The sequence below is a fragment of the Schistocerca cancellata genome, chromosome 8, assembly GCF_023864275.1.
Source record: "Schistocerca cancellata isolate TAMUIC-IGC-003103 chromosome 8, iqSchCanc2.1, whole genome shotgun sequence".
In the NCBI taxonomy this organism is placed as follows: domain Eukaryota; kingdom Metazoa; phylum Arthropoda; class Insecta; order Orthoptera; family Acrididae; genus Schistocerca; species Schistocerca cancellata.
In genome coordinates, this window is record NC_064633.1 from 284,983,308 (window position 1) to 284,999,913 (window position 16,606).

Below are 16,606 nucleotides of genomic sequence, written 5' to 3' on the forward strand. Positions count from 1 at the left end.
AAATGTAGCACCTACCCGACTGCCTTGATTCAAGGCTTTCAGTACATCATGTGAGAAAAGTGCAAGTCGGGTTTCACAGATCGATGTTTTCAGAATCCACACTGGTTGGCACTGAGGATGTCACTCTGTTCAAGATACCTCATTATGATTTAGCTCATAATATGTTCCAAGGTTCTACAATAAACTGACGTTGAGGATATTGGGCAGTAGTTTTGTGGATCACTTCTACTACCCTTCATGTAAATGGTTGTGATCTGTGCTTTCTTCCAACTACTGAAAATGGTTTTTTGTCTTGAGCATGGTTTTTTGTTCGAGGGATCTTTGACAGATTATAGTTATAAGATGGTTGGTGACCTTTTGTATCACTTCAAGAACTTAGTGTTGGCAATTGTTCAGATCTTGGAAATTCTAACTCTTGTCATTTCTGTACATATATAGTTCATCATAGTATTTGTTGTTGACAATACTAACTCATTCAGAAAAAACTGCAATATTCACCCAGTGTACACTGGAAAGGAAAACCAAATGCACTTGGATAACACTTCCTTAAGCACTGTGCAGAATGATGAGCACTTTTGGCAAGTTTCATTTTCAATGGGCTTCCAGTAAAATTGAAAAACAATGAAGAAATCCAAGTATTCAGTACAAACTATTATGCACACAAGTCCCTTGAAACAGTATGCTACATTTCTATGTCACGTATTATTTATTCATACTGTATTGGAATAGACATGGCCTATATTCAGTGTCCTAGACAGAGTGCTAGGTCCCATGCACTGACCACTGCTGGACAATGCCCAGCAACTTCAGCAACAACGAGCCTCTTCTGTAACCCCACTTCTGCACGTCAACAACCTGGGACTCCATCCAACGTCCAGTAAGCTTCTCCAGTTTGACCCACAAACATAACGTAGCCACTGAATCTGTCACTGGCCTCTGTTATAGACATTTCCATGTGACACATAAACCACAAAAACATGGTTCTGCTGGCTGAGTCAGCATGGGACACCTTCATTTAGACCCATGGAGTCCAGGCTATCATTGTCAAACAGCTGGGCAGTAGTATGACATCCAGTCTGTGCTTGTCAGCACCATATCGAAGACGCTGCTGTCACCGAGCCTCAGATCTCTGGCCACTGCCTTACCGCCCAGGTACCTGGGTAGCTCAGCACTCTGCAGCCTTCACGGATGTACAATGCAGAGTACACTACTCCTTGCCTCTGACAACATTCTAATGGGTGACCCCTTCACCCTGTGTCATTGGGGACAGATACAGCCAGCCATATTCCCGGTGACAGAAGCCATGTCAGGCAGTCAACTAAGGACTGGCTAACACAGGACTCCATCAACTCTCAGCAGTGCCAGCAATAGCACATGGCCAGTGCTATGGCCTACATTTATTTATTTTATTTATCCATCTGTTGACAATAAATATTGTATGGATGTTGTCAAGGGTATATGTAAGCCATTTCAAAGAAATGGCACACAAACGATATATATACGTAAAAAAGTACAAAACAAAATAATACAATGAAGTTAATAATAATATAATGAAATTAATATAGCCTATATACATCCCTGCCTGTTATTTTAAATGCATAGTCTGTTTTTCATAAGGCTTTAGTTTTGTCCTCCCTAAACGGCACGTCCTTATACAGGGTGTTACAAAAAGGTACGGCCAAACTTTCAGGAAACATTCCTCACACACAAATAAAGAAAAGACGTTATGTGGACATGTGTCCGGCAACGCTTAATTTCCATGTTAGAGCTCATTTCAGTTTCGTCGTTCACCTACGCTCAACGGAGCACGTTATCATGATTTCATATGGGATACTCTACCTGTACTGCTAGAACATGTGCCTTAACAAGTACGACACAACATGTGGTTCATGCACGATGGAGCTCCTGCACATTTCAGTCGAAGTGTTCGTACGCTTCTCAACAACAGATTCGGTGACCGACGGATTGGTAGAGGTGGACCAATTCCATGGCCTCCACGCTCTCCTGACCTCAACCCTCCTGACTTTCATTTATGGGGGCATTTGTAAGCTCTTGTCTACGCAACCCCGGTACCAAATGTAGAGACTCTTCTGCTTGTATTATGGACGGCTGTGATACAATACGCCATTCTCTGGGGCTGCATCAGTGCATCAGGGATTCCATGCGACGGAGGGTGGATGCATGTATCCTAGCTAACGGAGGACATTTTCAACATTTCCTGTAACAAAGTGTTTGAAGTCCTGCTGGTACGTTCTGTTGCTGTGTGTTTACATTCCATGATTAATGTAATTTGAAGAGAAGTAATAAAATAAACTCTACCATGGAACGTAAGCGTTTCCGGACACATGTCCACATAACATATTTTCTTTCTTTGTGTGTGTGGAATGTTTCCTGAAAGTTTGGCCGTACCTTTTTGTAACACCCTTTATACACAACACTGCTTAAGTATATATTTACATCACACAACAGCTGTCATTTAAGTATGTAAATTTAATGAATGATTAGGTACATATAGAGAATTTTCCATTTTGCCTTTATAAATATCATCAGAAAAAATTTATTGACCTACATAGTCACTTACAGAATAAAAACACTGTTCTACTAGACATTTTTTAAATTCTGTTTTAAATTTGTTATCATCTTCTAAGTGCCTGATGTTGACTGGCAGTGCGTTATACAGTTTTGCACCAACATGGCTCACATGCCTTTGTGTATTCGTTCTTTTTGTTCGCTGAGTATGGTGTGCTGTGCTATTACAGGTATTGTAGCCTAGTTATGAAAGTCGGCATTTGTCTGAAAATCTGCGATGTGGGTCCTGACATACAATACACATTTGTATATGTATAATGACGGTATAGTAAGTATTCTAAGCTTTTTGAATATGGGTTTTCAGTGTGTCTGTGGATGACTGTGAGTTATTATTCGGATGGCCTTCTTCTGCAACAAAAAAATTTGTTTTAGGCGCCCTGTTGTGGAACCCCAAAATATTATTCCGTATGTGGGAAGAGATTGAAAATAGCCGAAATATGCCATACTGGCACCCTTGAGGTTAGCGTATCAGGTGATGATATATCGCATTTGCTGTGCTTACCATCAAAACTAGCAGCATGAAAGACTAATGAATGTAAATAAAGAGCAATGAAGGGTTTCTTATAACCACAGGGTGGCTTCTCTGCTCTACCTACTCACCTATTTGATGGAGAATCACTCCCCACACCTAGCAATCCTACATACCCTCTTATATTTTCTCAAAACTTTTTTTGCATTTTATTAATGATTCCATTTTGAACAAACATAGGTCTGTTAATAATCTGCCCCCATGTCACCAACATTATTTAAAATCTATATGTACAAGTCTTGCGACATGGTCTCACAAATACAGTTTGAGGGGGCTAGGAATTGAAGATTGAGTTTATTTACATCACCTACTACTTGCTAATGATCAAAAAGTTATAGCACAAGATGGGGAAGACCCAAATTATAAATGTAATCAGTTAGCAATAGAATACACACACTGGGGATTGAAGATTAATTATTAGAAAACAGAATACCTCACTAACGATCCAGATGACTTACATATTGAGGGAAAGAGAATTAAGAAGGTAAATACTTTGTTATTTGGGATCCATTTTAGAAATGGAGGGAAAATCAGATATAGAAATTAATAAAAGAATTAGCAGTGGAAGGAAGATCATTGGGATGCTCAGCTCAATCTTATGTAGCATATATAAACTGATACTATGTAGTGGACACATGGACTACTAAACTAAAATATATAAAACAAACTACAAGCAGTTTGAAAAGGTCTTCTGGAGAAGATCAGCAAAAATTTCTAGAAAAGAGAAAATAAGAAATGACAATAAAGAGAATGGAAGTAAGAGAAAGAATATGTGACATGACGGAGAGAAGGAAGTTACATGGTACGGGCAATTAAGAAGAATGGAGGAAAATTATCCTCGAATGGCAACTGGAGGGGAAGCAAGAGAAGAGGTCACCCTAAGGCGACATGGCTCCGAAATGTACAATAAACAATGAGGAGAATTAGTGCGGAGGAAGAAGATATGCAATAGCGAAACACAGAGGGGCATGGAACGAAAAACTAATCTAATCTAATCCTGTGGAGATAAATTAAGATCTTATCTAACAGATGTGATAATTTCTGGGTGTTATGTTGGAGAAAAACCTTTGTATAGAGGGAAATCTAAATAAGTAAACAAAATTAATTCCCATTTACAGATTTTCTAATCAGACTTCTATAAAATACATATCAACTCATTTCATGGCCAAGCTGATTTGGTCGGCCAAGCTGTTTTGGCTTGCATGGTACCAGAGAAACAGATAGGCCTAAATGAATGCGACTGGAAAGCTTTATTCCTAAGATAATCAATTTTGTTAATTCTGTTTAATCAGTGTTACAACTGGTAAAAACTCCACCAATCAGTGTAAAAATCTTAATGGATAAGCTATATTTCACATTGACATCCATAGTGCTTCAAACATCTGGGCATCGTAGGACTTTGAGAAGTCTCCAGAAACGACTAATTTTTGCTTATTAACCACCCACATATACTCAGATTTAACCAGTTTTAAACTCTGATCAAGTACAACGCTTTACAAAAGAAACTGCGTGTTATCAAATTTGCCACTGACTTTTGGTTTTGTGAAATTATTAAACTATGATATCCTTGCAACTGTGTTTCAAATGCTCTCTATGTCTCAACAAATTATTGGCATCTGATGTGTACGATATTTAAGCAGCTAAATAAGGCTAAAACAGGCTGTGTAAATTCTTTAACATTCAGAACCGTGCCAGCAGACCACAATTTTTGTTCGACTATTAAACTGTGATTAGACACACTGAGCACTTGTTTCTTGTTCATACGTCAGGTGATTAATAGAGATTACAGAGGCGTTTCCACAACGGTTTGACAATATGTTTTAAACATTAACTACCGCTACAAATTTCTCCTCTTCTTCATATATATATATATATGTGATAATGCACTTCCGTGCAGTGGTTTCACTGGTGAATTTAAAGTATGATTAGAAAAGTTGCCTTTTTTAATACTGTGATTCAGAGGGAAGCAAGACTTATTCAAACCGTTTTCAAACCAATTAACTGAACATTCATGCAAGATGATTAGAGCAACCACGGGGATCTGAACATGTTCCTTCCTAACGCGGGGCCATCGATGTTTCGAATAATGAATGCTTCACAGCATATAGGTTTGATGAAAGTCCTGGCTCCAGGTTGGTGACATTCGGACGAATTCGTTGTTTGCTAATAGCTGACTCTGCATTAGCTATCTTGACTCTTAAATAAACTGCACACGAAATGTCCGCAAATACGCATAAACGCACAAAAATCCTATTACTACCACAGTACATCTACCTGTAGTTCCAACCATTAAATCTAAAGCAACATGTCTAGTTAACTACAATATAAAAACTGTATCACTAGGCAACAGACATCAGGCCATATAGCGGCCACAAGTATAGATCGCCCTAAAAAGTAAGAACGAGGTGAACATGCATAAGGGTTACGCGCGCATACATGCAACACATGAACATCAAGCAATTAAATTTCCATACGCATTAGTCTCTTAACATTTGTCGATCAATAACTATTGCTACACCAGCAACAGATACAAGTCAGTCACTAAATGTGGTTGGTAAACATGCAAAAATAATTGCCCCTTTATGATTAACGTGATCTTTGACCAAAGATAACTGCGGTTATGAGATGGTAGAACATTGTTTATGGAATAAAAGTGATAGCGACGGAAAAGTTACTATTTAAGTGTGATATATTCCAATGATGTTGTAAAAAAAAGTTTTCACAATTGCATGTTTTCGGTATTGCTATTCTTGCTTTGCATCTTCGAGAATGACTGAATACAAACTGGTTGTTGTGGGTGCGGGTGGCGTTGGGAAAAGTGCATTGACAATTCAACTTATACAAAATCATTTTGTGGACGAATATGATCCTACAATAGAAGATTCTTATCGGAAACAGGTTGTGATTGACGGAGAGACGTGTTTGTTAGACATATTGGACACAGCAGGTCAAGAAGAATATAGTGCTATGAGAGACCAATATATGAGGACTGGTGAAGGTTTTCTTTTAGTTTTCGCAGTTAACAGTGCAAAATCCTTTGAAGATATTGGAACTTATCGCGAGCAGATCAAAAGGGTTAAAGATGCAGAAGAAGTCCCGATGGTTTTAGTTGGGAATAAGTGTGACCTACCATCGTGGGTAGTTGATACAAATCAAGCACGCGAAATAGCCAAGCAGTATGGAATCCCCTTCGTCGAAACATCAGCAAAAACACGTATGGGTGTTGACGACGCATTCTATACCCTTGTACGAGAAATCAGAAAAGATAAGGAGCACAGAGGACGAGAAAAACGAAAAAGATTGAGAGGAACCCACAAAAAGAAGAGATGCTGTTTGCTGTAGAGGTTTAATCACTTTAACTTATAACTATATTTCTTTTAATATTAAAATTTTTCTAATCTCGTTCCATAATCGCATATGATGAGCAATTAATTCTTCTTTGCATTTGCCATGGTTGTTAGAAGCATAAAAGCTGCTTATACTTCCACTGTGATTTCCACTCAGCCGTTGTCCTTTTTTTTCTGTTTGCAAAGAAAATAAAGAAGTTTCCCGTGTGTGTCAAACTGAAAAACTGCCAAGGAATGGGGAAAACTGATGCTCACATATGTTTTCATAAGAGATTTTTTATTGTTATTATTATAAATACTTGCCTTCATTATAGAAGTTTATGTTGTCATCAAGATCTTTTTATTATGTTATTTATACTGCCAGTAACTTTAGTGTTTACATTTTCTGAATAAATGAGTCATGTTTGCAATAACATTTGGCAAATGGTACTCCTATTTGAAAGTCTTAAGCACAAATTCCAGTGTAGCTGATTTTGCATCATATATGATGTGCACAATTCATAATTTTTTTAAACTCTGTGCTTCAAGGTACGTAAACTTTTACTCGTGTGTGTGTGTGTGTGTGTGTGTGTGTGTGTGTGTGTGTGAGAGAGAGAGAGAGAGAGAGAGAGAGAGAGAGAGAGAGGTCCTTTGTAAATGTTTTCAAATTCACTTTGCTGTGTACAGTTATCATTATAATTATTTACAGTTCCCTTGTGATACCTTTTGACATTTAATATGTCTTGTCATACAGTTATAAAAATTTTGTTCTTTTGTAATTCTGGTCACTGCAGGCAGATGTTCACCTTTGTCATTTTTTTAAAAGTATGTTTCATGAAATGAATAACTTGTGTACTGAGAGTTATTGTGAAGTGATCAGGCTGATGCTGAACAGTAGAAGTTTCAATCAGTGTAAAAGTGCTGGGAGGCTTTCAGATATCTTGATCACGATTTTATTATTCCAGTACACCTCACATGTTTCAACATTACACCATTATCAGAGGCAAATGCTTTATGCCATTATTACTGTGAATCAGTAGAAACTTGTCCAAATGGGTACCTGGTATCTAGTCACCATTCCTTCATAACAAGCAATTGCAAACTGATATTAGGCATTTGCCTTCGATTATGACGTAATATTGAAAAGTGTAATGCATATTGCAATAGGGCCTAATAAAATTGTGGTCAAGACATCTCAAAATGTTAAAATGAACAATATAACTGAAAGATTAAGTTGCTGTCTTATTGATATGAAGAGAGTTATCAAATTGTGGAGCTGTATTAGTTATACGTCTTCTGAGAAAGGATATTGAGTGCACGAAGGAGACTGTATCAGTAATGAACAGGTAATACAGCCATTTTTTTAAAATTATATGTATATGCTTTAACTTGTGGAAACACTTAAATTGGTGAACTTAAGTAGACTAAGTACAGTTGTGTAAAATTGAACAACTTTAAATAAATTTCATTTTCATGACTTCAACTGAATATATAAGTTGAGTGGACATGGTCAGGCACAAGTAGGATAATTGTTTTAATGATAAATGCCTTTTGGTAATATTGATATTAAAGCAAATAACTTTTTATTGCTATCTGATGTCACAAGTGAACATTTTCTATTTGTCCAAATGTTCTGTGTGTTACAAAGAATTATGTACTATTATAGTCCAAAGACACAAATTCAGTTAAGTAGGTGTTTTCAATTATAAATTTAGTGTTTTTTTTATTGCTGTGTTATTACAAATTTCACAAGTATCTATTGATGTTGTTAATAAAGCTTAATTAAAATTTTTGTTAGCAGTATATCACATCTCTCTTTTGAAAGACCTACATTCCCTAAGAGTAGCATTTCCTGTCTTCAGCATATTACGTATATTGTGCAGAGACTATCTCAGGTAGTAAAATGACAGGCATGAGAGTCCAGTAAAAATTTAAAAAAAGTTCCCTGTTACAAATCTGATTACAATTTTTTTTTTTTTTTTTTTTAAGCTCCATTTTTTTATGTTAAAAAGAGCTGGAACTGAGCATTAGAACTTGTTTAAAATTTCAGCTTCTAATTACCCTTGAAAACTAATTTCGCAAGGTAACGCAAGAAAGCACTGTAAAGGCAACTATTAACAAAATATCTGTGAAAAACTATACTAATATCATAAGCCAGTCCATGTCAATAGCTTTTATTGAATTTATTTATTTAGTATGGCCCTCAGACTTATTTGTTTACTATTTTGTGTGATTTTATTACTGAAAAAAGCATAAAAGTTGTTTTTCAGTACGAATGCAATTTTATGCAAGGCCGAAAATAGACGTGCAAATACAGATTTATGAGATAAACAGAAATCTCATAGCAGGAAAAGAACGTATTCATTTTAACAATGTTTCGTAATGGTAATGGAAGTATACACATATGCAGTTACAGGAGGACATAAATGGGGTTAGAATGACATTAATTTTATAATGGAATGACTAATGTTCCTTGACTCTTGAGCTATTGCACATCAAATACTGCTATATGTTTTATTTTGAAAAGTAGAATTTCTTCTTTGGCAACTTGACAGTTTTCAGATAACACTATAGTATAAATGGTCATAGCACTTCTCTACCACATCACATGGCCTAGGTGTCATGGATGGGACTGGTGGAACTGTAAACATGCAGTGTGGAGTGTATGCAAAGCTGGTGCTGAAGAATTTGCAAAAATTACAAATGAAAGATTTTGTGGCATAAACATTATTTATATCTGTGCCCTGAAAAATATAACGAATGAGGAAGAATTACGTCAAATGTGGATGTGAGTAGTTCCAGTAGAGCACTCCAAAACCATCTATGTTGTTATGCCTACTTCTCCTTGTATTATTAAGTACCATTATTACCCTCCTTCCCAGAGGTTTGCACACAATTTCAAAACGCAAACTTCAGCAAAAGCAAATTCACAGAAATGATTAATCATACTGTCTTACTTCAAGGGAATTTTATTATGGTTGCCTATGCTGAAAAAAAGGTAAAGGTTTTTTGTGGGGCAGGTGATTTATGTTGGCTATGGAATTCCATTTTTTTAGAGTGATGCAAGTGGAAAGATGTTTACATTTTCCTCAAAGTAAGATAAATGTTGGGTGGAAAAATACCAAATTGTAGAGAAACTGGCTGCACCTACTGTAAATCAGAGTAATAAGTACCATTTTTCCACACAACAGTGATGCAGAATGAAACTAGTAACTTTAAAAGTGAAAGTGTCATTATATTACTGTAAAGTGTCAGTCCATTACTGAAGATTTTTTAATTCCATTAATTAAGTATTTGTTTAGTGCATTTAGTTTCTATACCATCTTCTTTTCCATTTTATTCCTCTCCATAATAGAATTTTTGTGAATTTTTATAGGAAAGAGCCGAGCTGAATTATTGTTATAAATGACAACAATATGCGTACCTGAATTATGTCAGTCTGTTACTAGAAAGTTTTTTTTTTTTTTTTTGCGCAAGTCTCATTATATGAATGAAATATAAGGTATTGCTCTATGAAAATTGTATTTCTTTACTCGTGTAGAAAATTCAGTAAAAACATTTATCGCTTATAATGATTCTTGCAGTTTTTTCCATTACTTGTGTAACTGCCCAATTCTGACATCATTTATAACATTTCATGCAGACAAGTTTTCATCTGTGCTCTACATACTTATTAATGTAAGTAGGAATATGTTACAGCTTGCGTCTTCCATCCCCTTCACAACTTACTAAAAACTGTAAGGAACTGTTCAAACCTGGCAGAAATGTTTAACAAAGAGAATTAGACAATCATTGTACCTTGTATTTGCTATGTACATATTGCTGAATGTTGTCCTGTCAATGACTGTAATCTGCTGTAATTTATCATCAAATATATAAAGTAAGCTGCTTAATCCTGGTTGGATTATTTTTATTGTATCTGTCAGTCTTAGAAAATATGACATAATATGTTTTCAAAATATTCTGTGTACCTTTCAAGCAGATTGTGCTGAGCAGCACAAATGAAGAGCTATTCTTAGGCACACTTAATGTACTCTGTGACTCTGATGATGTAAAACACAATTTTATCTTGTCCCAATTTTCAGAGCAGTTAACACCGTGGGAAAGAGAGTAAAAATGTAGTATCAGCTAAAATACAAACATTGTGAAAGGTAATAAGAGACATAATTGTTGTATCAGTATTTAGCAAAAGTATGTTAGTGACAAAATTGTTTCCCAAGCTTGGAAGTAAAGCTAGATTTGTGCCTTTTGTGGCTGCCACTCTAATAGCAGGAAACAAGACCATGAAACAGTCTGAATCTAGGTTCCAGTCTACACACTATTTCCTGTAAGTTCAGAAGTTTGGTTGTTGAATCTCTAAACAGGCACTAATTTCTGGTCATTAACATATTCATTTATGGTTCCACTGGGCAACAATTCTGTTTCTGAGTCGGCGTTGAAACAATTTGATGTTATCTTGGTTGCTGAACTCAATACGTCATCAAACATACTACTAACTACTCACAGTTTCTAGTGAATAGCTCCACTTGAGAGTGGAAAAAGTGACCTCTGAAGATATTTTGTTCCCAGTTTCATGAAAAGCGTTACCAGATTATTAGGCCTATTTCATAGGTTTTTCCCAACATGATCTTCAAGTGTCCAATCAGGTTGACGACATTATTTTAGGACAGTTTTTTGACAACAATTCTTATCATTGTCAGGTCCCATCGGTTAGTTAGTTAGTTAGTTAGTTAGTTTCATATTCATGGGTCATTTATATGATAAATCATAATGATGGAGAACAAGACATTTATACATTTACATTGCAAATTATTTTGTAAATATGGAATAGGAGTAGTTGCCAAGGAAGAACTTTTTCAGTTTGTTGCCATATTTTTCTGTCTGTCAGACATTTTATATCACTGGGTAAGTTATCTAAAATTTTAGTTGCCTCATTATGCACCCCTTTTGTGCTAAAGACAGCCATAATGTGGAGTAATGAATGTCATTTTTTTCTGGTATTACAATTATGTACTTCATTGTTCTGTTTGAACTGCAGTGAATTATTTGCAGCAAACTTCATGAGGAAATACCAAACAGTGGCAACTCCAGGTAGGACTATCAGTAATGTAGGTAAAGATAGATAAAGATAACATGTTAAGTTGCAGACAGGCACAATTAAAAGACATGTACAAATTAACTGTTGGCCACAGCATCCATACGAAAAAGAGAAACACCATTTATTCACAGTAGCAAGCACATCTCACACATACATGACCATTGTTATTCGCACAGCATGTTTTTAATCAATGAAGACTTACTTTCTCACACGAGTTACCTCAGAATCGTATTCCATGTAGTAGTAGTAGTAGGAGTAGCTTTATCCATCAGTAGATCTCTTTTTACCCAGGATATTGGACATGTCAAAGTATTTACAAGTTTATAATAGAAGGAAACATTCCACGAAGGAAAAATATACTTAAAAACAAAGATGATGTGACTTACCAAATGAAAGTGCTGGCAGGTCGACAGACACACAAACGAACACAAACATACACAAAAAATTCAAGCTTTCGCAACAAACTGTTGCCTCATCAGGAAAGAGGGAAGGAGAGGGAAAGACGAAAGGATGTGGGTTTTAAGGGAGAGGGTCACCAAATGAAAGTGCTGGCAGGTCGACAGACACACAAACGAACACAAACATACACAAAAAATTCAAGCTTTCGCAACAAACTGTGCCCCTCTCCCTTAAAACCCACATCCTTTCGTCTTTCCCTCTCCTTCCCTCTTTCCTGATGAGGCAACAGTTTGTTGCGAAAGCTTGAATTTTTTGTGTATGTTTGTGTTCGTTTGTGTGTCTGTCGACCTGCCAGCACTTTCATTTGGTAAGTCACATCATCTTTGTTTTTAAGTATATTTACAAGTTTAGACCAATTTAAAATAAGGTAATTCGTATACACATCATTTACAGACTTTTAGTTAGAGACAATCATTAGATTTACTCCTGGTATACATATTTTTTTTTTTTTTTTTTTTTTTTTTTTTTTTTTTTTTTTTTTTTTTTTTTTTTTTTTTTTTTTGCAAATAACTTACTGTTCACTCATATATCACTATCAGTCACTGCACACATTATACACACATTGTTTCATAACACTTCACTCACGACACACACACACACACACACACACACACACACACACACACACACACACACACACACAGGTGATATCTGGACCATTTTTTGTACCACAGCTTCCCATTTGCTATCCTTAAAAACTGAGTCAGCATCCCTCCATAATAAGTGAGATGTTGAGCTCAGAAAGAGAAAGTGTGTTAGTATTGTGCTATGCATAGCTGGGGGGTAAGTATTTCTAGAAAGGAAAAAAGAAGGGAAAAAACATTAAGTGAAGGTGTTATGTTGGATGTTTTATAATCATTATTAATATTATTTATTTGTATAACAATTTTTTTTTATCAAACCCCTACTCTCTTTTATCTAAGTAATCCTTCAATGTATAAAATGTATTGCATAACAGGTACTTTTTAGCTTCCTTTTTAAATAAGTGAATTTTTGCAATTTCTTTAATCTCTTTTGGTAATTTATTGTAGTTTTATTCCTTGGTATAAAATGCTGTTCTGAGTTTTATGTTTATTTTTTCTTGGTAAATGTAAGTTGAGTCTATGTCTTGTAGCATGGTCGTGGACAGAGCTGTTTGTGCAGTAATTACCGATGTTATTTTTGATGTGTTCAACGGACTGGTAAATGTATTCACATGGAGCAGTTAAAATCCCCAGTCTTTTGTACAGCTCTTTACAATGAGCTTGACTAGTATTTTTGGTTATTATTCTTATGACACTTTTCTGTAGTTTAAAAGTTGTGTTCATATTTTGTGTGTTTGTTCCCCAAAAAAGAATGCCATAGCTAAGAATTGAATGTACATATGAATAATATGTAACTAAAAGACACTGCATGTTACACACTGATGACACAATTCTAACATGCTGATGACATTCTGTTTGCAAGTATCTTTGTGTGTTCACACCACTTCAACCGAGAATCAATATTCATTTCTAGAAATTTTGCATTTGTTACACGTCTATACAGGTGTCATCTACATTTAATTCAACATTGTCATTTTTCCTGTTCAAACTGAAATTCATGGCATTAGTTTTCTTTACATTCAATGTCACTTTATTGCTTATTCTCTAATCATAAACTTCCTTGAGAGTTTCATTTGCTTTCTCGGCAAGGAGTTCTCTTGTTTTCTCAGTGGCTGTCGTCAGCGAAGAAAATTTTTTCACCATGGATGACACTACAGGGACTCCTTGACATACACTCCTGGAAATTGAAATAAGAACACCGTGAATTCATTGTCCCAGGAAGGGGAAACTTTATTGACACATTCCTGGGGTCAGATACATCACATGATCACACTGACAGAACCACAGGCACATAGACACAGGCAACAGAGCATGCACAATGTCGGCACTAGTACAGTGTATATCCACCTTTCGCAGCAATGCAGGCTGCTATTCTCCCATGGATACGATCGTAGAGATGCTGGATGTAGTCCTGTGGAACGGCTTGCCATGCCATTTCCACCTGGCGCCTCAGTTGGACCAGCGTTCGTGCTGGACGTGCAGACCGCGTGAGACGACGCTTCATCCAGTCCCAAACATGCTCAATGGGGGACAGATCCGGAGATCTTGCTGGCCAGGGTAGTTGACTTACACCTTCTAGAGCACGTTGGGTGGCACGGGATACATGCGGACGTGCATTGTCCTGTTGGAACAGCAAGTTCCCTTGCCGGTCTAGGAATGGTAGAACGATGGGTTCGATGACGGTTTGGATGTACCGTGCACTATTCAGTGTCCCCTCGACGATCACCAGTGGTGTACGGCCAGTGTAGGAGATCGCTCCCCACACCATGATGCCGGGTGTTGGCCCTGTGTGCCTCGGTCGTATGCAGTCCTGATTGTGGCGCTCACCTGCACGGCGCCAAACACGCATACGACCATCATTGGCACCAAGGCAGAAGCGACTCTCATCGCTGAAGACGACACGTCTCCATTCGTCCCTCCATTCACGCCTGTCGCGACATCACTGGAGGCGGGCTGCACGATGTTGGGGCGTGAGCGGAAGACGGCCTAACGGTGTGCGGGACCGTAGCCCAGCTTCATGGAGACGGTTGCGAATGGTCCTCGCCGATACCCCAGGAGCAACAGTGTCCCTAATTTGCTGGGAAGTGGCGGTGCGGTCCCCTACGGCACTGCGTAGGATCCTACGGTCTTGGCGTGCATCCGTGCGTCGCTGCGGTCCGGTCCCAGGTCGACGGGCACGTGCACCTTCTGCCGACCACTGGCGACAACATCGATGTACTGTGGAGACCTCACGCCCCACGTGTTGAGCAATTCGGCGGTACGTCCACCCGGCCTCCCGCATGCCCACTATACGCCCTCGCTCAAAGTCCGTCAACTGCACATACGGTTCACGTCCACACTGTCGCGGCATGCTACCAGTGTTAAAGACTGCGATGGAGCTCCGTATGCCACGGCAAACTGGCTGACACTGATGGCGGCGGTGCACAAATGCTGCGCAGCTAGCGCCATTCGACGGCCAACACCGCGGTTCCTGGTGTGTCCGCTGTGCCGTGCGTGTGATCATTGCTTGTACAGACCTCTCGCAGTGTCCGGAGCAAGTATGGTGGGTCTGACAGACCGGTGTCAATGTGTTCTTTTTTCCATTTCCAGGAGTGTATATCAGGAATAGTATTGGTCCTAATATGCTACCTTGCGGAACCCCTATATTAATGTTTTTTTGGTTCTGATAAGTGTTTTACTAAATGTTTAGATCTATTTGAAGTATGTGCTATCTCAACTCTTTGTACCCTATCTGCTAGGAATGATCGAAACCAGTCATAAGCTACCCCTCTTATTCCTAATGTTTCTAATTTATTTAATAGAATCTTGTGGTTGACTGTATCAAATGCCTTAGAAAGATCCAAAAATATGCCTGTGACACATTAATCTTTATCAGGAACATCAAGTATAACTTCTGTGGATTCTACTATGGCTAACTCCGTGTTTTTGCCACTTTGGAAACCAAACTGTGATTCACTTAAAAGTTTGTATTTATTCAGGTAATTCATTAATCTGTCTTTCATAATTGCTTCTATTATTTTTGAGAATGCCGACAGCAGGGAAATGGGCCAGTAATTTTCTATGTCTCATGCATTACCTTTCTTAAGCAAAGGTACAACTCTTGCCTGTTTTAACTGCTCTGGAAATATCCCTGACGTGAAGGATTCATTTATTATATTTTTTAAGGGGCCTTTTATAATCCCTATGCACTGTTTCAGTACACACATTGGTACTTCAGTTACCCCTACTGACTTTTTATTTTTTAGTTTTTGCACAGTTTTATTGACTTCAATCTCTGTGGTTGGAAGTAACATCATTGTATTTGATGCAACATTATGTACAGGTGTTATATTTGTTTTGGGGAATTTTTGCTGTGACTTCTCTGCAATATTTGAAAAATCTCGTTTACATAGTTTGCTAAGTGTTGTGGATCATTTATTACCTTATCCCCCTCCCTTAGCAGTATGTTATTCTGCATTTGTTTGCCTCTCCCCATTTCCTTTTTTATAACACCCCAGGCTGCTTTGCATTTATTCTCTGCATTGTATATTTTTTTGCCATTAAATGACTTTTTTGCAGCAATCAGCACCTTCCTGTAGATCTTTTTGTATCTATGATAGAAGTTTAAGAATTCTGGATCATTGCAAATCTTTTTCATGGAACTGAGGTGTTTAAGTGTTAGGGAGGACTTCTTAATACCTGCAGCTATCCATCTGTTTTTGTGAGATGTTGATACAGACATGCATACTTTTGGAAATGCCTTTTCAAAGTTCAGTTTAAACAATGTGAATTTAGAGAATTTCTTATCCACATTGGTTTCCTTATACACTTCTTCCCAGCTTGGTTTTTCTAATTCTTTTGAAAAAATCTTTTATTTTGATTTCTGATAGATTTCGTTTGTAGGCTTGTAGTTTAGGGAATGATTCGATGCCTGAGTTTACTGTTGCTATTTGACAGAGATGGTCTGATAGTCCAAGATCTTTTACAGCTACATCACATTTTCCCCTGTCCATATTTGTGGGCACATGGTCAATTACTGATG

General features: G+C 37.4%; 1 protein-coding gene across 1 annotated transcript; it reads left to right on the top strand.

The window, feature by feature from the left end:
- Nucleotides 1-5,731: 5,731 nt before the first annotated feature.
- Nucleotides 5,732-8,236, top strand: LOC126094648 (GTPase HRas). The gene has a single exon (XM_049909144.1). The coding sequence runs from the start codon at nt 5,888-5,890 to the stop codon at nt 6,458-6,460; it is 573 nt and encodes a 190-aa protein (XP_049765101.1). The 5' UTR covers nt 5,732-5,887; the 3' UTR covers nt 6,461-8,236.
- Nucleotides 8,237-16,606: the final 8,370 nt, after the last annotated feature.